Below are 27207 nucleotides of genomic sequence, written 5' to 3'. Positions count from 1 at the left end.
ATGGAAACGAATAATAACTGAGCAAATGAAATTAGGAGACATTAATGTTGCCATGTCTATTTGTTTTGCTAGACAGTGGTTATATAGTATTTTGAGAGTCTTTTTCGATTCCATTAGAATACCTGTAATCTCATAATTTCATATTACCTTAAAATATAATTTAAATATAATTACCATACCCACCAGTTCTCTTTGTGAAATAAGTAGGAAACTCTTCTAACTCTCAAAAAAAATCTACAATAGTAATAATTTTTCAAATTAGTGAACACGAATATTTTTTTTATGTAGAACGATGTACAGGATACGGAAATTTTATTCAAGCTGCTCACGTCATTTAGTTATGCATACCAAGCTCACAGATCTAAACTACGTTTACATATATGAATAACTGTAATTCTTTTTTTTATTAATTATTTTCTTTATATTTTATATTTAGATATAGTATATTTATTAAGTGTATATTCGTAAACATCATTTGAGTTCTTAGCAAAGTTGTTTCATATCCATGGAACGTTGATGGGAAATTGTAAGCATTAATATCAATAGAAATATATCTTGTGTAATAAGCAATAAGCAATAAGAATATAGATTATAGATTATAGATTATAGATTATAATATGTGTAGAGTATAAAGCGTGCATATGTATTGGAGAAGTTGCATAAGCTTATAATTGAATGCTTTTCGCAAAACTCGCCATTTGCATATGGCATTTGAAACACCGTTATACATAGTTATATAGTGTTTGAGTAAATATGTAATATTTTGTATATTTGTATATATATTTTTAATGATATCAACAGCGCATTGAGTTGCCACTGTGTTTCACATTTTTAGTTTTGATTATTATTTTGTTTAGTTTTGTAATATATTCTTGAATAGACATTTATATAAGCCAACATTTAAGCGCTTCTCAGTATATATGTATATAGTAGATTATGTAATATATGTATTTTTTTTTTTTTTTGCATATTGTGGTAACCTCATATCTTCGTCGCCCATATCGTCTCATTTAACCAACAAATATTTTTTGTTACTTTCACTAATCTAAAGAACTCTTCCAGACGTTGCGCACGTCTGCAGACATGTCTTGTATCCACGTCTTCATAATAAATTATTTGTTTTTCCATTTCTACTTCATTACTAACATTGATTTCCAACTCTTCTGTTATTTCCCCAACTGTTTGTTGTTGCTCCCCCTCGTTCAGCTTCGCCAAATGATGTTCGACTATTTGATCGACATAAATGAAATCGCTCGTTTCATTCAACGGTTCGTCAATTTGCATTTTACGTTGAATTTCGCTGCGATAGTAATCGTTGATCAACGAGAGCATACCCTTGGTGTACCAATAGATAATGCCCATGAGAAGCACACCCTGCATGAAGGGTCCGACCATTTTCAAAGCCTTTTATGTGTTATATATAGTTTGTAATATAATATATGTATATGTTGTTAAACAGTTATAATATTTGCTTGCTTCACCTTCGTTTTCTTTTAACATTTATGGTTATTAAATATATCCTTTTAATTATTTTGTTTTAGTTTAATTTCGCATTTTAAATATTTTGAAAGTTTTTTTTCCTCTCTTACACAAATTACTGCGCCACTTGGAAAGACTCCAACCATTCTCTCAACATGTAGTATTGTTCTTTTAAATTCGGCCAGGCCATTGTAACAATCAGCATGATGGTGTTGGCGAAAACAAAGAGCTTCATAATTTCCACGGCTAAAAGAGACACAAAAATATATAATAATACCTATTAATTATAAATTAATACTTTTAAACTTTTTTTAATTATTTCATACGATTAAAATCACCATGTTGAAAAAATAAGATAATTTTTGATTATTTTTCATTGAAATCGATCGAGTAGTTCCTGAGATATGGTTTTTGACCCATAAGTGGGCGATGCCCGGCCCATTTTCCATTTTGTAAAAAAAATCTCAGTGTGGCTTTAGACCTGGAAAATCCACAATGGACCAGATATTCACCATGCGCCAAATCTTGGAAAAGACCCGTGAAAAAAGGATCGACACACACCACCTTTTTGTCGATTTTAAAGCTGCTTTCGACAGACACAGCTGCCTTTACGCCGCGATGTCTGAATTTGGTATCCCCGCAAAACTAATACGGCTGTGTAAATTGACGCTGAGCAACACCAAAAGCTCCGTCATGATTGGAAAAGACCTCTCCGAGCCGTTCGATACCAAACGAGGTTTCAGACAAGGTGACTCACTATCGTGCGACTTCTTTAACCTGATGCTGGAAAAAATTATAAGAGCTGCAGAGCTAAACCGAGAAGGTACAATCTTCTACAAGAGTGTACAGCTCCTGGCGTACGCCGATGATATTGATATCATCGGAAGCAACAACCGCGCCGTTTGTTCTGCTTTTTCCCGCATGGATAAGGAGGCGAAGCGAATGGGTCTGGAGGTGAATGAGGACAAGACGAAATATCTCCTGTCATCAAGCAAACAGTCGGCGCATTCGCGTCTTGGCTCCCACGTCACTGTTGACAGTCATAACTTCGAGGTCGTAGATAATTTCGTATACCTGGGAACCAGCATCAACAACATGAACAATGTCAGCCTCGAAATCCAGCGCAGAATAACTCTTGCCAACAGGTGCTACTTTGGACTGAGTAGGCAATTGAACAGTAAAGTCCTCTCTCGACGAACCAAAATCAAGCTCTACAAGTCGCTTATCATTCCCGTCCTGCTCTACGGTGCAGAAGCTTGGACGATGTCAACATCAGATGAGACCACACTAGGAGTTTTCGAGAGGAAAATTTTGCGCAAGATTTATGGTCCTCAGAACATTGGCAACGGCGAATACCGCAGACGATGGAACGATGAGCTGTACGAGTTATACGACGACATTGACATAGTTCAGCGAATAAAAAGACAGCGGCTACGCTGGCTAGGTCATGTTGTCCGAATGGACGAAAACACTCCAGCACTGAAAGTGTTCGATGCAGTACCCGCCGGAGGAAGCCGAGGAAGGGGAAGGCCTCCACTCCGTTGGAGGGACCAGGTGGAGAGCGACCTGGTTAAGCTTGGGATCTCCAACTGGCGCCGAACTGCGAAGGAGAGAGAGAGGTGGCGCACTGTCGTCGATTCGGCTATAACCGGCTAAACGGTTGCAACGCTTAAAGCGGTTCCTACGCCAAATATATATATATATATAAAAAAATGTCAGTGCAGCTTCTATCTGCCATTGCTTATGTGAAATTTAGTGTTTCTGACGTTTTTCCTTAGAGAGTTAACCCACTTTTAGTAATTTTCAACCTAACCTTTGTATGGGAGGTGGGCGTGGTTATTATCCGATTTCTTTCATTTTTGGACTGCATTAAGAAGTAGCTAAAAGAAACGACTGCAGAAAGTTTGGATTATAAAGCTTTATTGATTTGCGAGATAAATACAAAACACCTATTTGAGGCGGGGCCACTCCCACTTCTTCAAAAAAATTACATCCAAATGTGCCCCTCTCTAATGCGAATCTGTGTTCCAAATTTTATTTTAATAACTTTATTTATGGCTTAGTTATGACACTGTATAGGTTTTCAGTTTCCGCCATTTTTTCGGCGTGGCAGTGGACCGATTTTGCCCATTTTCGAAAGCAACCTCCTCAGGGTGCCAAGGAATATGTGTTCCAAGTTACATTAAGATATCTTAATTTTTACTCAAGTTATCGCTTGCACGGACAGACGGACGGACAGACATCCGGATTTCAAATCCACTCGTCATCCTGATCATTTATATATATATAACCCCATATCTAACTCTTTTATTTCTTGGTGACACAAACAACTGTTATGTGAACAAAACTATAATACTCTGTGCAACATGTTGCGAGAGTATAAAAATTTAAAGGAGAAACGCAGTCTTCTTCCATATAACTATAATTCGATTACCATACCTCGTTCGAACGAAGCTTTACTTATATGTATATCTCCCGATCTTTCAACCTTTTATATATGATTTTAATTAATGTTTTTTTTTCATTTGAGATCCCTTTTGAAACTGTATTTATAATAATTTTAGTCTTCTTGTTACCCAAAAATCTCTTCAAATATTTTTTGTCATATTGTGAAAAGTATTTATATGTAGCATACCTTCCGGCGAACGCAAGTAATCGCCAAAACCAGAGTTTAGATCTTTCTCCGAGTGCAACTCCTGGGCCTTGTCTGCCTTGAGTTTCACCTCTAGCTTGGCGTCGGCTTCCTCCTGCTTGCCAGCATTATTGCGATAGCTATTCCGCGATTTGCCATAACCCGATGAGGAGTTGGCAAACGCGCCTTTCTTAGGCTTCATTTCGAAAGCACTTCCTTCACTTGCCACTGACAACTGACTGCTGTTTGGAGTACCGATTTTATATAGATCAAGGAACAACAATTTCGCAGCCTGTTCAGGCCACAAATTGTCGCGAAAAAGTTCCAACCTCGACGCTCAGTGGTCGCCAACTGAATTCTAAATTGCATTATGCTACATTGCCATGAGTACTTGAGCTGAGCCGCGCATTTTTTGGGTCACCTACACACACACACAGAAACACTGGGAAATGTCTATGGCTTCCGAGTTGATTCTATTGATTTCCTATGACTACATATTTTCAAATAATAGAAAGTGAAAAACAAATCAAGAAATAATCTTACTATATACTAACATATGTATGTACATGCAGATGTGGGTAATCGGTCAGTCACGGGCGAAGGCGTACAATATGTTGAGTTGGGTAGTCACGTTGTCAACTGGTATATATAATTAAGATATTCTAAAGAGAGTGGGGTCAAAACACTGTCAGTTATGTCATACTTGTAACCGTCTCAACGTTGGGCTAGCATGGAATATCATAAGATTAGAAGTTCTCTCTGAACAAATGTTGAGTCTGGAAGGTAAGTCGAACTTCTAAAGTTTTCACTTTCAATATTACACAGTACATATGTATATCAATGTTCTTCGTTCTTATTATAATAAAATATCATTCCTGTTCCAGAAGTAGAGTGAACGTGACATATCTGTCACTATTGACCATGCTATGGTCTAATATTATTTACTTTCCGATGTCTTCTATGTCTGTAAGACCAATTCTCATGGAAATTGCCGCAGATTCTCATTGAAAGTGTAAATATTACCGTTTTGCGTCCTCCGAGGTTCTTGTATCTAAGATGAGCTCTTCTCATATGATATATAATTTTTCTCACTAGTATCTGTAGACTGATTATCGCATCAGACGACTTCAACTAGACGACCAAGCAACATTTGCTTCCTCTGAACCTACCATGAAATCTTACAATAGGCTCTTTCAACTTCAAACTGAATGAACTAGAAGATTTGATTAAGGAAGGTGAAGAAACAAAATGACAAGAAATACTAAGGTCATATGGCATAGACTCTATAAAGCACTATAGCTCACGAAATAATAATTGCGCTTAAAAAATAGAAACATCTTCTATTATATTGGGGTCTATCAGGTCATGGAACAACACAAAATTTCGGTTATATCGAATTTAATCGTTCATTTATATACATAGATATGACCCTTATACTTGGATTCGAATGTTTTACGAACGTGTCATAACAATTACTTTTTTGGCACACAATAAGTTCCACAAAAAAACATGTTCCACAAAAATTAATTTCCATACTATTATTAGGTGCATTAAATGCAATTTTTATTATTTTTTTTATTTGCATAATTTTTAAAGAGTATGTATGTAATACAACTGCAAAACTGTCTTTGCTAAATTAAATATTTAATTTGCAATGAATTTGCAAAATTGCTACAAGAAAATATTGGCTGACTAACAATTTTTCTGTTGAGTTTGACTTTTACACTTACAAATATAGTATATATTTTAGTTTTATAAGTATATGTATGTTTGTAGTACTGTAGTTCTACAGAGCCATAATCTTTCTATTAGTACAATACAAGTATATAAACTATATTTTTTTTTCATTTTTGCGCTCATTTATTTAATGCTATATTTTAATTTTGTTATATATATACTTATGTATATATACTCGTAACATTTATTACATGCATGTATGCATTTCTGAATTGTACACACAATATTTCACTACTCAAAGCAGTCAGCTCATATAAAATATGAGCACAGACGCATGCGCACCAGTTCATACAATTTTATCAATGACTACAACTACAACTACAACACAATGCCGACGACATTGCAAATGCAAATGCATACAAAAAACCAAAAACAAAACCATAGTCTCAGCATGCGACTGGGCGCTGCATAAGCAAGCAGTTACATTTTGAGATTAGGATTACAATTACATTTCAATTACCATACAATACGATTACATTTAAACCACCATATCTTTGTATGCACAAATATATATGTATGTACATGCAGAGTATATATGTATAAAGAATATACATTACAGTTGAGTTACAAAATTTCATTTTTTTTTAAATACATTTATCAATTATTTTAACAACAAATGCAATTGAACTGCAAACCCAGTATTGAAATTTACTTTTATTTATGCATTTCTAAATACATACATATAAGTATGTATTTGGTTCTTTCACAAAATCATTTTTCCTGCTTTACTACTAAGCATTTACATAAGTTAAACGAATTATAGTAGTTATATATAGACGATATGCAGTATCAATTTAGAACAATAGCTTTTTTCTCAGCCTATAAAAATAGCGCGCACACACGCAAGCGCACATATGCACATTGACACATTTCTTTTTTAATATTTTACAACAATTTAGTTAGTGTATTGAGTTATCAGTACGAGTACAATTTGTATTTTCTTTCCTCACTCTTGTGCGTTGTGTATACTTGTTTCAATCGTCTTTTAAGTTACATAATTTCTAAATTTCTTATAATAATCTTTCTGTATTCTTTATTCGACTCTCTATAACCATCCACTTGATTGGTTCATCTTTGCGTGCGTCTTAATTGTTTTGCATAATGAAAGCATTGCATTTTCTCGACGCAATAAAACTTGCGCACTTCAACATTCACAAACATCAGCGACTGTCGCCGGCTGAGTTCATTTAACCTGAGCTGTGCCATTTTCGTGGAGGTATACAGGCGTTTTTCATACATATACATTTGTTTTTTTTTTTTAACTATCATTGTTGGCTTGTGGCGTGGTTGGAACTGTGTAGGGAAAAGTGTTGGAGTCATGCAGTTAAATAAATAAAAATAGTTAAAAAATGAAAATAATACGATCATAAATGATAAAATAAATAATAATACAGCACGTAATAATTAAAAACTATAATAAATATAAACAGTAAATACATTATTTTTACATTTGTTAAATTTTTGTTTTATCAAATTAATGTTCTATAAATAATAAAAATAAAATAATATATTTTATTACATTTTTTTATATTTGATATCTATTATTATTGTTTAGTATTATATACAGAAAATATTCAATTAAATTGTATTTTATAAAATCATATTTGCTACTTTGAAATACATATTTAGTAATTATTATTATTTTATTCTGTCATATAGTATGAGAAAAATTATTTGTGTTATGTATTTAATAGAGAGCAGTGTATAATAAATCCTGATATACATTTGCCAATTAAGTATATAAGCTGGGTATAAGCGGATATATTTAATAATAAAGCATACAACTGAGAAATACACAATTTTTTATAAGAAACCCAGTAGTAGGGTACGCGAATATTTTTATTAATTGAAAAAAAAATAAATATCATTTAATTTTTTTCGAAATTCAGACAAATATAAATTAAATTTATTCATAAAAATATGTTGATAACTGCAACTTTTGTACAATAGTAGACACTTTAAATTAGATAAATATCGATATCTTATTTTTTTTTAAATACACACTCGAAAAACGCTATTGAAATTAATTAAAAATTAATTAATTAATTAAATATAATTTTTCAAATTTATTACAAACATATTTCAAAACTTTGAGAGATCAGAATAATTTGAAAATTAAAAAAAATTAAGTTCCTCGGTTTTATAAAAAAAATGTTGTTGTTTTTGTTGTTATGAGCAGTAATGTTAACCATTTTCTTCTGCATACCTTTTTTATAACTTTTCAAGGTATCGAAACCTGAAAAAACTACACTACACTTGATTTAGAATATAGATTTTATAAAATAAAATATTATTTAACAAAATTTTCCGACCTTTAGTCAACTATTCTCTAATTTAATTCAATTTAACAAATATATAACAATTATTTTATTCAGGAGCCGCTTTAACAATATGAAACAACAACAAATGTTTCAAAAAAGTACAAATTTAACCACATGCAATCGCTTTTTCTCAGTTTCAAAAGACTTGTGTGGTTTTTCAATCGCAATCTTCATGCAATAAGTTTAGATATAATTAATTTTCTTTAAATTTTTTTTGCTAGTCAGTTGAAAAAACAATACAGAACTTTATAAAAATATATTTTTTAAGGTAAATATAGGAATATTCAACAATAAACTATAAAATAAAAAAAAAACCGATTTAAAAATGTTTTACATTATTTTTGACTTAAAAATATTTTGTTTTTTTTGGATAGGATTTTTTATATTTTAGGTATTTATATTTTAATAATATTTATTAATTAAACATTTTATTTCTTTAATGTTTTTAATGAACTTCTCAATATTATTTTTTTTTTAATTTTTATGTAAAAACAACTTAATAAAAACCGTATATTTCTGATAACCATGCAATTAGCATTATAAAGTTAAACAATATTTTGTATTAAATAATAAATTAAATGCATATTTTATTATTATTATAGCAGTAAATCAATTGTTAAAAATAAAAATGTATAAGAATAAAAGAAAAAAAATACAAAATAATACACAACTTTAAGAAAGTAAAAACAAACAAATATTTTTTAACGCCTTGCAATATTTTTCCTCGCACCTGTAGACATAAAATAATACAATATTTTTTATTGCAATATTTTTACTGCAAATAGTTTATAGCCAAAAAATACATACTTGAATGTAAAATTCAATTTTTATTAGAAAAATACTCGTAGGGTCTGTTTGTTGGTTTCGAACTCGAACTCGAACACATTTCACCGTTACACAGTTTCAACATTGTTTGCACCGTCAAAGCAAACGCAACGCACTATTTACAATACAAATTCTTACAATTCTTACAGTTTAGTTCTCTATTAGTGTGTGTGGTTAGTGTGCGTGTGTGCGCTACAAACAAATACAAATGCTTACAACACAACGCCGTTACGTGCGCACTTAATCTGATTGCTTTTTCACCACCGAAGGGGGTGGTGGCGCCGGCACCGTGGGCCGCTTCGTCAATATCATGTGCGGCGAAACGGGTGTTGTGGGTGTGTTGCGTGTTATCGGCGCCGGTGTCTGTGTCTGCGCTTGTGCCGTGCTCACTGTTGACGTTGCCGACACTGACGCCGATGCCGCAGTCGACGATGGCGTGGCAGCAGTTATCGTCGTCTCCGTTTGTTGTTGTAATTGTGGTGGCACAAAAATATTGGCATTCGTATTCGAATTCGAACGTGAGTGACCACCACCACCACCACCACCACCGAGACTGTAGACACTGGCAATGCTATTTCTATTGCTGTTGCTATTGCTGTGACTGCCGACGCCAGCAGTGCTGTTTATATTCGCATTCTGCTCCGAACTCAATAGCCGTTGATTGTGTTGATTTTGTTGATTTTCACGCGTTGCCGTCGCTACAACGTTATCACAATTGTCGCTGCGTAGTTTCTCGATGAACTTCTCAGTCGTGCGTGACACAATGCCGACACCTGCACTGTTAACACCGTTAGCGCCAATGCTGCCGTTCCCAGTTTCGTTGGCTGGTGCTTGTGTCGGCGTTGTCTCATCATCACTTTTGCCACCACCGCCACCGACACTGCCGCTTAGACCTAACACCATTGGTCGTTTGGGTATCTTTGGTTTTTGTGGTAAATCTGGTTTGAAGACCAGCGATCCGATGCTCTCGGTGCTCTTGCGATCCGCTACCGGTGAGGGTAAGTTATCCAAACCGAAGAATTGTGTACGTGTCATGGGCACCGGTTTGGCTGATTGTGGTGGCTCTGGTGGTGGCATTTGCTGTGCCAGTGGCTGTTGGAACTGTGGCAACTTTGGTAATGGCGGCTTTTCTGGCTTCTCTGTGCTATTACTGTTATTACCATTATTGTTATTATTATAATTGTTGTTATTATTAGCTGCTGTTGTGGCGTTTGTTATTGTGGTAGTTGTTGTAGCTGCCGTTGCATTCGGGAAGAGCTCTTTCACGCCATTTCGATGTGACTCGTGATTGGTGTGGATCTTCTCCACTACTTTGGCAGCGCTTGGCGGTGAGGGGGCGCAAGCCTTTTGGCGACGTATGGTACCGTAACGTGGACTCTCAAGTGAATCTGAAAATTATGAGAGTACATTAAAATGAAAATGCTATTAAAAATTATATAATTATATATTTGTTCCTATTCCTCTTTCCCTTAACTCTCTCTATCTCCCACTCTCTTTCGCTTTCTTTGTTCGTTTCACTCACCCGTGTCATGCCGATCCAAATTTTCATTGGACGAGCCAGATTTGCTTTTACCTTCCACAAAGAGTTTATTTCGAGATAGTGTCACAAAGAAGTCTACATCTCCTTCGAAGAAGTAATCCCACTGGCTAATCAACAGTTCCACAATAACATTAACAGCCGAAGAACTGTTCACCTGCCCAAGGTAGTCGGCCGGATTGCTTTTATCCATGCGCGGCCACAACATATTCGGCGACATAACAATCGCCACATTCTGCGAGCTCATCTTGTTCTGATCGACATTCTGTGTGACCAGCCAGAGGAAGCGCGTCAGATAGCGCAAATTTGCATAATTCGCAGCCGGCAATTTGGCCAGTGTCGCCTTAATGGCGGCCTTACGCTCCGCTTCACTGCCACATTCCGTTGCGCTCATGAAGTCTTTGTAGTATTTATAGGTAAGTAACGGTTCGGGTAATTCACGCAAATATAACTTGAGTATGGAACCAATCACATGCGGATCCTGATACTCCACCGGCAATGGTGTCTTCACATATTGTGCCTCGAGCGCATGTTTCATGCGTCGCAATTTTGTGCTGGCACAACCCACACGCAGCAAACCCTCCTCATAGAGTCCGTTCTCGATGAGACAACAAATGCAGAGCTCCAATATGTAGGATATCTCACGATTCGTTGACTCTAGGTGTTCGGTTAGCGAGGTGCCGAAACGCGATTTCGCTGTCGATTGTATAATATCTTGTATGGAGGCGAGCGATGAGTTCACCTTTTGCAGCGCACGCTCATGGTAGTTACGCTGGTATAGCACGTAGTCGCGTATGCTTTGAACGATGACGTCCTCTTTGGTGATCAACTCGAACATGAGTGCGGCGAGCGAGTCACGCTCCTTCTCCAGCTTCACTTCACATTGTTCCTGTTGGTCTTTGATGTGATTGATTTTTGCCGGTGCCTCGTCGAGACGAATGCTGGCCTGGTGGAAGGAGTGTAGAAGGTGAAAATTATGAAAATATACGGTAGCGAACAAAATATAAAATTTTGTTTATATTCGATAAAATTATTTTGTATTTTTTTCTTTAAGTCGATTTTTTATAGTAATAACAAAAAATTATTAAATTAATTCAAAACATTTTTCGAATTCGAAAAATTTTCTAAAAAATTCGAATTTGAAATTTTTAATTTTGAAAAAATTTCACTACTCTGTAAACCGATTTTTTTTATTATTATATTTTTTATAATAATAAAAAAAAAAATTAAAAAAAAAATTTAAAATTAATTCAAAAAAGTTTTCGAATTCGAAAAATTTTCTAAAAAATTCGAATTCGAAATTTTTAATTTTGAAAAAATTTCACTGCTCTGTAAACCGATTTTTTTTATAATAATAAAAAAATAATAAAATTAATTCAAAACCGTTTTCAAATTCGAAAAAATTTATAAAAAAATTCGAAATTTTTAATTTCGAAAAAATTTCACTACTTTGTAAATCGATTTCTTTTATATTAAAAACAAAACCATTAGAAAAAGTCTCTAAACCAATTCTTATCTCACTCAAAAGTCAATTTGTCTAACACAATCATTCTTCTTCTTCTTAACTGGCGTAGAAACCGCTTACGCGGTTATAGCCGAGTCCACAACAGTGCGCCACGCATCTCTCCTTTTGGCGGTTTGGCGCCAATTGGTAATACCAAGTGAAGACAGGTCCTTCTCCACCTGGTCCTTCCATCGGAGTGGAGGTCTCCCTCTTCCTCGGCTTCCACCAGCGGGTACTGCATCGAAAACTTTCAGAGCTGGGGCACTTTCATCCATTCGAACAACTGTCTTTTTATTCGCTGGACTATGTCTATGTCGTCGAACAACACATACAGCTCATCATTCCATCTTCTGCGGTATTCGCCGTTGCCAATGTTTAAGGGACCGTAAATCTTCCGCAAAACCTTTCTCTCGAAAACTCCTAGTGCCGTCTCATCGGATGTTGACACCGTCCACGCTTCTGCACCATAAAGTAGGACGGGAATGATGAGGGACTTGTAGAGTTTAGTTTTTGTTCGTCGAGAGAGGACTTTACTTTTCAATTGCCTACTCAGTCCATAGTAGCACCTGTTGGCAAGAGTGATTCTGCGTTGGATTTCAAGGCTGACATTATTATCGGTGTTAATGTTGGTTCCTAGGTATACGAAATTATCTACAACTTCAAAGTTATGACTGTCAACAGTGACGTGGGAGCCAAGACGCGAATGCGCTGACTGTTTGTTTGATGACAGGAGATATTTCGTCTTGTCCTCGTTCACCACCAGACCCATTCGCTTCGCTTCCTTATCCAGGCGGGAAAAAGCAGAACTAACGGCGCGGGTGTTGTTTCCGATGATATCAATATCATCGGCGTACGCCAGGAGCTGTACACTCTTGTAGAAGATTGTACCTTCTCTATTTAGCTCTGCAGCTCTTATAATTTTCTCCAGCATCAAGTTAAAGAAGTCGCACGATAGCGAGTCACCTTGTCTGAAACCTCGTTTGGTATCGAACGGCTCGGAGAGGTCCTTCCCGATCCTGACGGAGCTTTTGGTGTTGCTCAACGTCAACTTACACAGCCGTATTAGTTTTGCGGGGATACCAAATTCAGACATCGCGGCATAAAGGCAGCTCCTTTTCGTGCTGTCGAAAGCAGCTTTAAAGTCGACAAATAGATGGTGTGTGTCGATCCTTTTTTCACGGGTCTTCTCCAAGATTTGGCGCATGGTGAATATCTGGTCAGTTGTTGATTTTCCAGGTCTAAAGCCACACTGATAAGGTCCAATCAGTTTGTTGACGGTGGGCTTTAGTCTTTCACACAGTACGCTCGATAGAACCTTATAAGCGATGTTAAGGAGGCTTATCCCACGATAGTTGGCGCAGATTGTGGGGTCTCCCTTTTTGTGGATTGGGCAGAGTACACTGAGATTCCAATCGTCGGGCATGCTTTCTTCCGACCATATTTCGCAAAGAAGCTGATGCATGCACCTTATCAGCTCTTCGCCGCCGTATTTGAATAGCTCGGCCGGCAATCCATCGGCCCCCGCCGCCTTGTTGTTCTTCAAGCGGGTAATTGCTATTCTAATTTCTTCACGGTCGGGCAATGGAACATCTGTTCCATCGTCGTCGATTGGGGAATCGGGTTCGCCATCTCCTGGTGTTGTACTTTCACTGCCATTCAGCAGGCTGGAGAAGTGTTCCCTCCACAAACACAGTATACTCTGGTCATCAACCACTAGATCACCACTGGGGGTCCTACAGGAGTGTGCTCCGGTCTTGAAACCTTCAGTTAGTCGCCGGATCTTTTCGTAAAATTTTCGAGCATTACCCCTGTCGGCCAGCTTGTCAAGCTCTTCATACTCACGCATTTCTGCCTCTTTCTTTCTTTTTCTGCAAATGCGTCTCGCTTCCCTCTTCAGCTCTCGGTATCTTTCCCATCCCGCTCGTGTTGCGGTCGATCGCAACATTGCGAGGTAGGCAGTCTGTTTTCTCTCCACTGCGAGACGACAATCCTCATCATACCAGCTGTTTTTTTGGCTTTTCCGAAAGCCAATGGTTTCGGTTGCAGCTGTACGTAAGGAGTTTGATATGCCGTCCCACAGCTCCCTTATACCGAGATGCTGATGAGTGCTCTCAGAGAGCAGGAGTGCAAGTCGAGTAGAAAATCGTTCGGCTGTCGGTTGTGATTGCAGCTTCTCGATGTCGAACCTTCCTTGTGTTTGTTGACGTGTGCGCTTTTCTACACAGAGGCGGGTGCGTATCTTAGCTGCTACAAGATAGTGGTCCGAGTCGATGTTGGGACCACGAAGCGTACGCACATCAAAAACACTGGAGACATGTCGTCCATCTATCACAACATGATCGATCTGGTTGCGAGTGATTCGATCCGGGGACAGCCAAGTAGCTTGATGGATTTTCTTATGCTGGAATCTAGTGCTACAGATGACCATATTTCGGGCCCCGGCGAAGTCGATCAGCCTCAGACCGTTTGGTGATGTTTCGTCATGGAGGCTGAATTTTCCGACTGTTGTGCCAAAGACACCTTCTTTACCCACCCTGGCGTTAAAATCACCAAGCACGACTTTTACATCGTGGCGGGGGCAGCGCTCATAGGTGCGTTCTAGGCGCTCATAGAAAGCATCTTTGGTCACATCGTCCTTCTCTTCCGTTGGGGCGTGGGCGCAAATCAGCGATATGTTGAAGAACCTCGCTTTGATGCGGATTGTGGCTAGACGTTCATCCACCGGAGTGAATGCCAGGACTCGACGACGGAGTCTCTCTCCCACCACGAATCCCACACCGAATTTGCGCTCCTTTATATGGCCGCTGTAGTAGATGTCACAAGGACCCACCTTCTTCCGTCCTTGTCCCGTCCATCGCATTTCTTGGATTGCGGTGATGTCAGCCTTTACTCTTACGAGGACATCAACCAGCTGGGCAGAGGCACCTTCCCAATTAACACAATCATTCACTTATTTAATAATCAGTAGCACAGCTTTCCCCCGCACCCCTCCCCCTCAACAAAACACAGTCGTGCAATGCACTTCAACACACAGCGATAAGCGAATTATGTCGCAAATCTGCTTTTATCGTCCAATCAATGATAATGACATCAGACTCAAGAAATAAGCAACAACAACAAAGCACTAATGCTTATCGACTGCGTAAAATGAAAAATAAATATAAAAAATCACAAAAATAGAAGAGTGCAATATGCCAACAAATCGGATTAAAACTCAACAGCGCCAATACATAGAACACAAAAACCGCAAAATAAGCATACAACGGTACACGTATGTATGTATGCATACGCTTAGAAGCTGTAGGTGCAAATTTAATCAATAAACTTCTGACTAAGCCAAATGAATAATCACATTCGCACTTCACCGCATTTGCCACACAACCACACCATGGAAGCATAGGGGCGACCACACATATAAGGCAATTATGTTCAGACATACACACATACCATGTAATGTGATTTCAACTTTTTGTAATAAACTTTATTTTTAGTCTATTGAGTAATTAAATTATGAGAAAATTGTTTTTTGAGTAAATTTAGTCATAATTAAGAGAATAGGAAATTTCGTCATGGATGCCTCTCATCCACCCACAACCGCATTACATCTAGTGTCGTCACAATATCATCAATAATTGAAACAGCAGATTTGCGATATGTGAGCGTACGATGCTTTTTGCAAATATTTCGATTATGTAATACAAAACATTTAATTTAAAAATAATTTGTATACTCTCGCAACAAAGTTGCTAAGAGAGTATAATAGTTTTGTTCACACATCATTGTTGTAAATCCCAAAACTAAACGAGTGAGATATAGGGTTATGTATACCGAAATCATTAGTGTGACGGTGAAAGCCCGATGTCTGTCTGTCCCTGCAAGCTGTAACTTGAGTACAAATTGAGATATCTTGATGAAACTTAGTACACGTATTTCTTGGTCAAGTCCAAAGTTGGGCGAAGTCGGACCACTGCAACGCATACAGAATGGCGATAACGGAAAACATATAAAGAGCCATAACTAAGGCATAAATTAAGCTATGAAATTGAAATTTGGTCAAAGGATCGTTCTAGGAAGTGGCATATTTGGATGTAATTTTTTTTGGGAAATTCGGTTCATAACACCTTCCTGGCTTCCTAATGATATATTATGAAAATAGTCCAAATCGGTTTTCGATACAGTACCCGCTGGTGGAAGCCGAGGAAGAGGGAGACCTTCACTCCGATGGAAGGACCAGGTGGGGAAGGACCTGTCTTTACTTGGCATTACCATTTGGCGCCAAACTGCCAAAAGGAGAGATGCGTGGCGCGCTGTTGTGGACTCGGCTATAACGCGTAAGCGCTGTCAACGCCAGTCAAGAAGAAGCGTCCAAATCGGATCACAACCACGTCTACTTCCCATATACCAGAACTTCGAAGTCAATCTGAATCGTTTACTTTGCAGTATATAAAGTAAGCACTAGTGAAGATATAGGAACAGAACTTTCAGAGAGAAAATGTTTCTTCTAATACTATGGCTCCGTGCAAAAAATGAATAAAATCGGGTCATAACTTCCCCTAGCTCCAATATATAACACATACCTAATATTTGGGTTTTCCAGCTTTCAATGGACTTTGTACCATATACAACTTCTCTAACTCGAATCACCATAATCCACAAAAAAACTTCGAGTTAGAGAGACTTCCGAGTTACAGAAGGTAATTTGTATGAATTTCGACTTCTATTGCCAATTCAATAGTTCGAATTATGGAGAACTTCGAGTTAGAACAGTTCGAGTAATGGAAGTTCAACTGTATATGCCGAATATGTGAGTCAAATTATGTGTTATAATTATAAAATTAAATAAATCCATTGTTCGGTTACACCCGAACTTAGCCCTTCCATACTTGTTAATAATATATTTAATAGTGATAAATAAAGTATTTTGAATATAAATCACACTTTAACACGAAGCAAAACTGATTATTAATACTCTCTTAGATCAGAGACTAAGCGAAGAACAATCTAAACTAAAGAGAATGAAAACAGTCATTAGCTTTACCAACAAACATTACAAAAATAAATAAATTTTGTTATACAAAAATCTGATATTAAGGGTTAAAATTCTGAAAATCTAAAAGAATTACTTTTGGTATATCAACATTAATATTGCCGGGACTCATTAAAATAATATAATATAAACACATTAGCATTTCCTTATAAGCGCAAGAGAATAAGAACAACAGGAAATGGCGCATATAAAATAAAAAAGAAGAGTGCAAAGACCCACAAGTGAAGAGCAATAAGACATAAACCGAATATATACGATTAATGTTTCGGCAATTGCCATACAAATAAATATGGGAAATAACTGGGTAATAAAAATAAAAATAAAAACAAAAATAAAAAAAAATAAATAAATAAAAACAAAAACAAAAAAAATAAAAAACAAAAAAACAAAAAAAAATAAAAATAAAACCCAAATGAGAAATTTCAGAGAGAAAATAAAAAAATGTAAATCAAATAAAATTGCTAGCATGAAAAGGAAATAAAAATTCATATGCTCATAGTATATATGATTAATATATACATCTACAATTGTATTTAAATACATATGTACATACAAACACATACGTATACAGTATTTCTATTGAGAATGGGCATGACAGCATGTCAACAGCACTACCAATAGGGGTATAAGCATACATGCATACATACATACTCACATAACATTTGCCCTAAAACTAATTTTGGACACCGTAACACTTTTAACAGTTTTATACTTTATTACTTTTTCGGTCACATTGATACAGCGCTAGCACACTTGTCGCCATCGCAGGCGCCATATACGGCAGGCGGGACTTCCTAAACAGTTAAGAGACATAAATACACACGCACATTGATACAATCATATTGAGAAACACGCCAGAAATGTAAGGAATAAAAAGTAAGTAAACTTAAAATAAGCAAAAGCAATACAAAACTGTGCTCCAAAAACACAATTTCGAGCAAAAATCGTAGAAAACTAAGATCTTAAACCGCTTAAACGGCCGTATCAGCACATAACGGTGACGAAATTTGACTCACTTTTGATCAACGGAACTGCAACGAGCAAAGCAACAAAGGCAATTATGTCGAAAATTGCAAAATTAGCTTCAATGAAACGCAGTAAAGTTGAGCAAAAACTTTTCTAGGCGACAGATAAGTATGAGTCAGTCAGTAAACGGACCAAATCAAAGCTTTGATTAAAGCGAAGAAATGGACGGGAAATTTTAGAAATGAGACATGAAAATGTATTATTAAGTCCATCAAAGCTTTTTGTTTCTAAAATTTAGAAACTCTATGCCAATGAGACTTTTAAGGAGGGAATGCGACTAAATTACAGTTGTTTACAAAAGGTTCTAAACAGATCGTTCGACCTTTTCAGGTATATAGTTGGAGAAGATGGCCTATCTAACAATTATGAACGCCGAGAGTGTTAACTCTTGTTTCAAGTACCCAGCAACCGTTACCGGGTGGTTCATATATGTTATTGTTGTATCGGCAGAAAAAATTCCCCAAATAATTTTTTGCCATTTCGACAGTTCTTGGCCAGAAAAATATCCGGTTCTGTTCGGATTACGCAGACCTGTCTGTCGTGGAAACGGAAGATCCACAAAGTAAGTAACTTTTTCCCGCAAAAGCTTGACTTGAACAGAAGTATAAACATTTTAACTCTAGCATAATTAAAAATTTACTGAAAGTATGGCTCAATCTAACCAAATTGGCAACCCTATAAATGTGCTCTTTCTATCATTTGAATGCAAAATATTGCAAATAAATCTTTCGAAATTAAAAAAATACATAAATGTATAAAATTTTAAATCCTAAATTGTAGACAAAAGACCGACTTAAGTAATCTTAGCTTTCAAATCTCTGCAAATTATTTATGTTAAAAAAAAATGACACCAACAAAACTGAAAGTGGTCACTGTGCGGGATATAAAATTAATGCCGAATTAGTAATAATGACGATGATGGCGACAATAGTGCCGGAACCCAAAAAAACGAATTTTGAAGCAATCATATTGAAAGTGCTCATAGAAAGGTGGCGGAGGTGACAATGCCAAAATTAAATTGTCAAATTTTGTGACACAACAAAAAAAGAAACAGTTATAAGTAAATATGTACGAATAATTAAATATGTTGCTGTAAGCGGTGGGCAAAAGTAATAGTAATATACATACATACATACATACACAAATAATTCGAAGGTTCAAACAAACAAATAAAACATAACAAATAAAAACAACAAATAAGCGCCAAAAGCAATGGTAGAAGACGAAACAACAACAAACTTAATATTTCCACAGAATTAATATCATAAAAAAACACAATGACTCTTAACGTAATCGCCGGCACGCCCAACCGCAAAACCCGCTTCAGCGCTTACCACAAAGTCAACATTGCCCGACGTCTTCCTCTCTCTCACCTTAAAACAGCATTAAAACACTCGAATGACCAACACAATGCAAACACACACACACATTCAGGGCAGGCAATGTAAATATGTATGTCGACTCGGCGATTTCGCATAATCATAATAAAAAAGCATGCGAAAGAGAAATTAAAACGATAATAATAACAAAAGATAAAATAATAATAAGCATAATCATAATGAAAAAAAATATACAAATATAAATAAATACAGTTACAAAATGAACGCAACTGCAATAGTAAAGCTACATAAGTCATAATCGAGTTAAGCTGAAATGATTTGATACGATGAATTATGAAATTGTTTAAAAAAAATATAAAAAAAAGAAAAAAATAATAATAATAATAAAGATAAAATAAATAAAAAAAAATAAAAGAAAAGTAAAAAATAAAAAAAATAAAAAAATAAAAAATAAAAAGGAAAAAACAAATAATTCAATAATTTAATTATATTTAGCTGACTGCGGCATAACCTTGAGATTTTCAAACATTGCTGTTGTTGTTGTTGTAATTATCTTTCCAATTTTTGTGCAATTTCCCCCCCCCACCTTCGATTTCGAATTATTAGCATGTTGGGCAACATAACTGATAATCAGCATTGACTAATTATCTACTTCATAACAGCTGTATACAAAAAAACAACAACAACAAATTAGGCCAAAATACATACTCATGCTATAACAAGCCATGCAAGTAGGCGTGTCGGCGAGCATTTACACGCACTATAAACACAATTTATGAATAAACGCTACAAGGTGTTAGCTGCAAAAATTCGGAAATATGAATGATTTAGAGGGGATAAAATGCGATTGAAAATAAATTTCATGTTTACATTTCAAATATTTTATTTAAATGTACGTATGTTTGTTAACTTTCATAACTCTTCTCTCCTTTATTTGCATTTTTGCATTTTTTTATGTAGGTACTGCATCGTGAATGCCCACACTGATTGGCAGTAGTGATTGTAGGCACCTTGGAATTCCAAAGATATGATTATCAATAATATATAGATACAAATGTACACGCATTCGTAAGATATCGGTTGTGAAGCAAGCATTAAGTGCGAATAGTCAAAAAAAAAAAAATTACTAAAGCAGTTAGGGTGAAAACATAGTGGAGCGGAGGCGAATCAATTGAAAAAAAGTCTCAAAAATAGCCTGAAATATTTGTATAAAAATTAGGTATTTACAAGGAAAAAACACTAACTCAAATTTTAGAAATTTTGAAAAAAAAAATTTAAGAAGTAATTTTAAGTTTCTAAAGCATATTTTTAATTTCACATTCATTATTTGTTAAAAAAAATTTATGAAAATTATGCATTTGGCACTTTTGTGCTTCGCTTCAAAGCTAAATATATCTCCACAATTTGATCTTGCATGTATCACTGCTAAATTTTACGCTCCACTACGTGCTCAGCCTTATATAGCGGCAATCGGTGATGTCGCAATTGATTAATGGATCCGCTGATATAATATACTAATGTATGTAGTACTAATGTCGATTAACAGTTCAAGAGACTCAATGAACAGCAAATGCTTAGTGAGCGCATCTAGAATTATCGTTGTTCCAAGAAAGGAGGAATTCTTAGAGTGCGTTCCCACGACAGTCAATTATACGTAACCGGAATGGATCCGGATTTATTTTATGCCAAGAACTATCAAATTGTCGGAATTCCTCAGAATGGTTTGGGGAATACAAGAACAACAACAATAAAGGAAGACTACAGACGTGTTTTTTTGCACATTTGTTTCAATCTTGGAATCTTTCATGTATATAATTTCGATCTATTTATTTTAGTTTTTTTTTTTTTTTTTGCTTCCTGATATATCTAATCATATCGATCGATACTCCCGTGAATGCTAATAAAATGTTTTCCGGGTATTAGATGGAATACATAAGGTTGTCGACTCCATATAGCATAAATACATATATAGTGCATTCTGTTTTTTTATAGAATAATTTAAATTCGATTTTTCATGTCCTTGATTACGACAATTTGTCACCTAGAATAAGTTGTTGTAAACGAAAACAAAACAATGAGCCTTATCACTATGTTTGTTTGCTTATCGAATAATAGCAAAGCTAGTGCAAAATCTATAACCAATCAAATTTTATAACGAAAGCAGCTTACGTATTTCCATTTATAAGAGTCTACATACCTACATATTCGAAGAAGTTATTTGTAGCATTCTTATCACGCTATGATAACAAGAAATTAGTAAGCAAATTATATTAAGGTAAGGTTATCTAAGCAAATTTATTGCGCAAAGCTATTATATATCAAACCAATTGATGATTATGAGTTATGCTAATCTGCATAGATATATAGTAGTAAGTTTTGAATATGAAATAAATCTTCAAACTTAGACTTAGGGTAGACTTTTAGGCAATGAAACGTTTAGCTACTACGTTTCCACATAACCTCAAAAATTATAACATATCAGCTATATAAATATTCACCACACCACTGTTTAATAGTCACGCACTCAGCTAAAAAACTTAAGCAATTTTCACTCAATTACCAATTAAATAAATTTGCCCAAAATACCAATCAAATGTTATCGAATGGCGACCCGGCGGGCTCTTAATTATTCAATGTCATTGCGAAGTTCAACAAATTAATGGAGGAAAATCTTAGCGCTGCCAATGATTTAACATAATTGGTGAGCATTATATAGGAATTTTATGTATGCATATGTATATGTATATATGTATGTTTGTCTGTATACTTTTATATTTTATAGCAAATCGAAGAGAATGACTGAATCACGACACGTGTTTAAGAATTTAATCGAAACCATTGTGCTTATAATATTGCCTATAACGCCTGGAGCGCAAAATATATTTATAATAAAATATTTATATTTATAATTTGATTTCTTGCTATCGCTTAGTATATGTACATGAGTAAAGAAAAATAAAAAAAAAAAAATTTGTAATGAAATAGCTGCGGTATTAGCAATCGTCAATACGATTATTTTACACTAAGCAGATATACATACATATATACATACTTATAATTTCTTACAAATATATACATTTGTATATGCTTATATACCAGTACCTGCCGTATAGAAATCATTAGGGCAACATTTGATTTGGAGAAGGTTTTTATGAATAGCATTATGGCGAATAGTTTACAATTGTTTAACGCTACTACAAACGAGTGCTACAGCAGCGTACAGCAAGAATGTCAACACCTCCATTTCCCAACTACACACTTTCTCTAATTGATTCACTTATTCTTTCATTCATACAGCCACTTAGACTTTTTCATTCAATTTGCTGCTTGTCTACGCACAAACACTTCAACTACATGAATACATAAATACAACTTGGAAAGCATTCAGTGAGTGAGTGTATTCAACGCCCGTTTGACTGTTAACTGTTGACAGTTAAGGCGACTTCCCAAGCGCACATTTGCACGCGCATTGTTGCACATTGATAATATGTAGGCAAATACATGCTTAAATACATAATGTATGTCTAGTAGATATATATGTACGTGTTATTGTGTGTAAATACCTCATAGCTGCGCTTTAGTGACTGATACTCCTGCACTGTACGTGATACATTGCGTTTGAGTGATGAGATCTCTTGGATTTCATTATCCAAAATTTGCTTCAAACGACGCACCACTTCGGTCTCGGTCTCCAGTTCATTGTCGACAATGCATTCCGCAATTGACTTCTCAAGTTCGCCTGCAATTGAGTAATACAACATTTAGTAACTAAATAGTTCACTGCAATGCTAGTCTGTATGTGTGTATGTGTGAGTATATGTATATTTGTATGCCTATCTTATAATTTATAGCACAGATGCGTAAACAAGTACATATGTACATAAGTATAATAAATGTAGTATGTTTTGCATGAATAGTAGCAAAACAAAAATGCCCAAAAATATATTTGTATAGAAAAACTCTGACGAATGAGCAATAAATGGGCAGTAAAGCTGCTAAATATGAGTAAACCGCATAATTAACATGTGTACATATTCATTTGAAGGTATTTACATACTACATATGTATGTATGTTTGTAAGTGGAAAAGCAATGAGGCAAGAAGTCACAAGTGGTCGCGAACATATGAATAGTTAATGCGATATTTTTAAGAATGAGTTGTAATAAATAAATTCTGTTTTTAAATAAACATACATATGTACATACATACATATGAACACATAAATATAGAATAGAAAACGTCTGTTGGAGAGTATTGATTAAATTTTACATAATAGAAAAATAATGGCGTATTAAATAAATATTAGTTAATGAATTCTGAAAATTTACAAAAATCAAGCGTTTGAGGCCTTCTAAAAATAAAATTATGTATACCTTAATTTAACTCAAAACTACTGTGGAACTTCCATAACTCGAACTTCTATAAGTCGAAGATCTCCATAACTCGAACTTTTGAATTGGCAATAGAAGTCAAATTTCATACAAATTTGCTTCCATAACTCAAACTTCTATAGGTCGAAGATCTCCATAACTCGAATTCTTAAATTGGCAATAGAAGTCAAATTTCATACAAATTTTCTTCCATAAATCGAACTATTCGACATTGGCATAAAAACCAAATTTAAATTTTACTATAAAGGAACAATTTTAAAGGAGTCCCTATATTCGTATGGAGGCGAACAAAAAATATGATATTACACTTATAGATTTTATAAATCGTGCCAAACAATAGCAAAGTGCAACGAGCAAAATAACAGAATACACGTTTTAACGTACGTACATAAAACTTTAAGCGAAGTAAATATCTAGAACTGTGGGTAAATCTATATTTTAAAGCATTTTGAAAATTGCATATGTTAATGAACTTCTCTATAACTCGAAGCCTCTCTAACTCGAAGTTTTCTTGTGGATTATGGGGATTTGAGTTAGAGGAGTTCCACTGTATTATACTTTTGTTGTCAAAAATCGGCATTAGCAAAATTTGGGGAATATAATAGTAAATACGATTTTCCGATCAATCATAAATTTTGGACAAAGCATTAGTTTTTATACATAGAGACACATTTACATAGATTGATATGTCAATTTACATAAGTACTTACATATGTAGCATACCAAGTACATATGTACAGATCCCTCACACTTTATGACTAAACACTCTTCGCCCCTAGATATCCAACTAAAGTCAATAAAGTGACATGCAAAGCTTAACTTCTACAAAACGCAACATCATCACATTCACTCTCCAACGCATTACAACCACAAAGTAAAAGCAATTAAAAATTTGCAACACCAAAATTAGCAGTTGTAATGGATGGTTGGACATAAACGCCGACTACGTAGTGCAAGCTTAGTCGCAAGCCCAACTTGTATGAGTTTATTGCAGAGTGACTGTGACGGCAGTTGAGTCAGTAAATGATGAGTGGCTATTTAGCAGCTTGGTTGACTACCAGACTGCCAGACTGCTAGACTGACTGTCTGTTTATCTGATTATCTGCGCAATGGCATAAGAAGTGTGTGTTGCATATGTCCATGGATGGAAATGAAATGATAAAAAAGGCAAAACTGTTGCTGCCACTGCTGGTTGCATGGGATTCAAATGAAATTCCCACAATGTGGCTGAAAGTGAACTGCAAGCGTGAGTTTTGGTTGCATGCCTATTGGCAGCTGAACAGCACCATAAAACTCTCATTCATACATATGTACGTATGTACATATATGTATGTATCTCACAAATGACTGAATAAGTGTGCATGTTATTTAGATGTTGTTACTGCACTTTGAAATTATTGCATAATTAGCAGCAATATAATTTTGTAATAATGAAAAAAGAGTCAAGAGTTAACAGGCCTAAGCTGGTTAACAGAAACGTATGTGTCCAGAACTGATATGTACAAATAGTAAGCTAATAGAATACTAAGCGCGAGTGCATCGCCTTGGCTGTTCTCGGCCATAGAATATCTAGTAAAAGAAATTTTTGCAAACTGAATATCTTTAAGCGAGTTAAACCATCGCTAAATACTAATAAAGTGTTTCAAGCTTAGAAAAAAAACCAAAATGTTGGTCAAAAAGTTATATTCATAATATAATGTACCAATTTGCGAAAGCGCATCGAAAACAAAATTTAACGCCGACCACAAACTCAAAACATTAGAAAAAGAAATTGAGCTCTGATTCTGATGCATGCATAAAATATCAGCGATGTGTTAACGCAAGATAGTTTTTCGCTGACAAAACACACAATCATCGCTACGACAAGGCCAAGCGCAGCAAAGGCGAGGTCAACGTCAGCGCCACACTCATCGCAGCTGTCATCGACGTTCGTCCAGTACTGCAACCCAACACATTTGGTCAATCGTAAAATCCATAGCAAATATATGACAAAGTAGCAACAACATCTCGACGTGCCTTCCGTCCGGTGGTCTATACACACAATTGTTTGCACAATCGCAGTATATGTATGTCGTAAATGGACATAAATGACTATAGCTACTTCGATAGCACAATTCAAGTGGTCACACAAAATTTGTTCACATACAAACATTTATTTGACATAATACAGTAGGCAGTAAAGTCTTTTAAGGGATTATGTTTTGTATTTTTTTGCTAACTCAACCACTCCTTAATTTTGCGTGTGTGAAAGTCTTTTCAAATTTATCAACATTTAATAATCAGACAATATTAAAATATTACTCTCATTTACTTGTAACTGCCACCACACAAACTTTACATATTTGTTTTATACGCACCACAATTAGATAAGACATGATGTAACGGCATTTCTTTATTAAGATCCTTGGATGACTCCTCTAGCGCTTGTCCAATCTTGTAGTGACTGTTCTTTTTGATACGTTTGTCACGCTCCTGGGTGTCGGTTGAGGAACTAGCTGCTGGCAATTTACGAACCATTTTCTCCAGTACATCTTTATACTTGTCAACTTGTTTTTCAATTATTTCCAATTCGGAATCCTTGCAATCGGATTTATTGGATCTTCACACGAATATTCATGAAAATGTAAAAAATTAAAAACATAAGTATCGGCTTTTATATTTTGATACTTGTGTAAGGCTAGTAGCGCTAGTGGCTGCAATACATAACACATTAGCAAAATGCCGACACACCCTTCCCCTTTTGGCACACTCTTTAATCCAAAGGTGTAATATTTCCACCCTAGGCAAACGAATGCGACAAGGTGGTCATCTATGCTTCAATAATCTCAGTCCTTTTACACATTGGCAGCTATCTACATACAGTTGTATAGAACACAGTGCCACACCATTGTGTCTAGCCCATGCCTTATGACTTTATGCTATCCAGCCAACTTCCAAGTTTACTGCACTCACCTCCCCAAATTCTCAGCTGCAATTTTTATTTTCGTGAATTGTTTCTTCATTTTTGCAGCACTTCACAATTACACCGCGACCGATATTATTTTTTCAATCGAATAACTGTGTTTTGGTTTTTTTACACTTTAATATTTCGATATTTTTCTTCAATTTTTGCAGTAAACATAAAAATTAGTCATCCTATTCTTCTATCACCAACGAATGCGAGCAATCAACTCAAGTCTGTGAAGCTTTAAGAGGTATGTTCAGTGACATTTTGACATTTAAGCAATACAATGGGGTATGTTAAACGAGTAATATGACCTTCTAGGGTATAGTTAAATGCATATAGAACAATAGTTGAAAACAAATATATTATTGTTGTTATATCAACCTATTATAAGATTATAGCTTCTATTTCAATTCATATAAAA

At 35.4% G+C, this 27207-nt stretch overlaps 3 protein-coding genes across 3 annotated transcripts; all 3 read right to left on the bottom strand.

Moving 5' to 3' along the window:
• Window positions 1-821: 821 nt before the first annotated feature.
• Window positions 822-1395, bottom strand: LOC105210166 (uncharacterized). Its single transcript, XM_011180964.3, has one exon. It carries the CDS (start codon window positions 1393-1395, stop codon window positions 982-984), a length of 414 nt encoding a protein of 137 aa, XP_011179266.2. The 3' UTR covers window positions 822-981.
• Window positions 1396-1405: 10 nt separating this feature from the next.
• On the bottom strand, window positions 1406-4477 carry LOC105210167 (uncharacterized). The gene is made up of 2 exons (XM_011180965.3): window positions 4115-4477; window positions 1406-1725 (listed from the first exon to the last, which is right to left on the bottom strand). The coding sequence occupies exons 1-2, from the start codon at window positions 4311-4313 to the stop codon at window positions 1595-1597; spliced, it is 330 nt and encodes a 109-aa protein (XP_011179267.2). The 5' UTR covers window positions 4314-4477; the 3' UTR covers window positions 1406-1594.
• Window positions 4478-8400: 3923 nt separating this feature from the next.
• On the bottom strand, window positions 8401-27024 carry LOC105210168 (rho GTPase-activating protein 92B). The gene is made up of 5 exons (XM_011180967.3): window positions 26792-27024; window positions 26197-26438; window positions 23012-23187; window positions 10517-11477; window positions 8401-10382 (listed from the first exon to the last, which is right to left on the bottom strand). Exons 1-5 carry the CDS (start codon window positions 26839-26841, stop codon window positions 9235-9237), a joined length of 2577 nt encoding a protein of 858 aa, XP_011179269.2. The 5' UTR covers window positions 26842-27024; the 3' UTR covers window positions 8401-9234.
• Window positions 27025-27207: the final 183 nt, after the last annotated feature.

The sequence above is a fragment of the Zeugodacus cucurbitae genome, chromosome 2 (genome assembly GCF_028554725.1).
Source record: "Zeugodacus cucurbitae isolate PBARC_wt_2022May chromosome 2, idZeuCucr1.2, whole genome shotgun sequence".
Classification (NCBI taxonomy): Eukaryota; Metazoa; Arthropoda; class Insecta; order Diptera; family Tephritidae; genus Zeugodacus; species Zeugodacus cucurbitae.
This window is presented reverse-complemented; position numbering and strand designations above follow the sequence as displayed.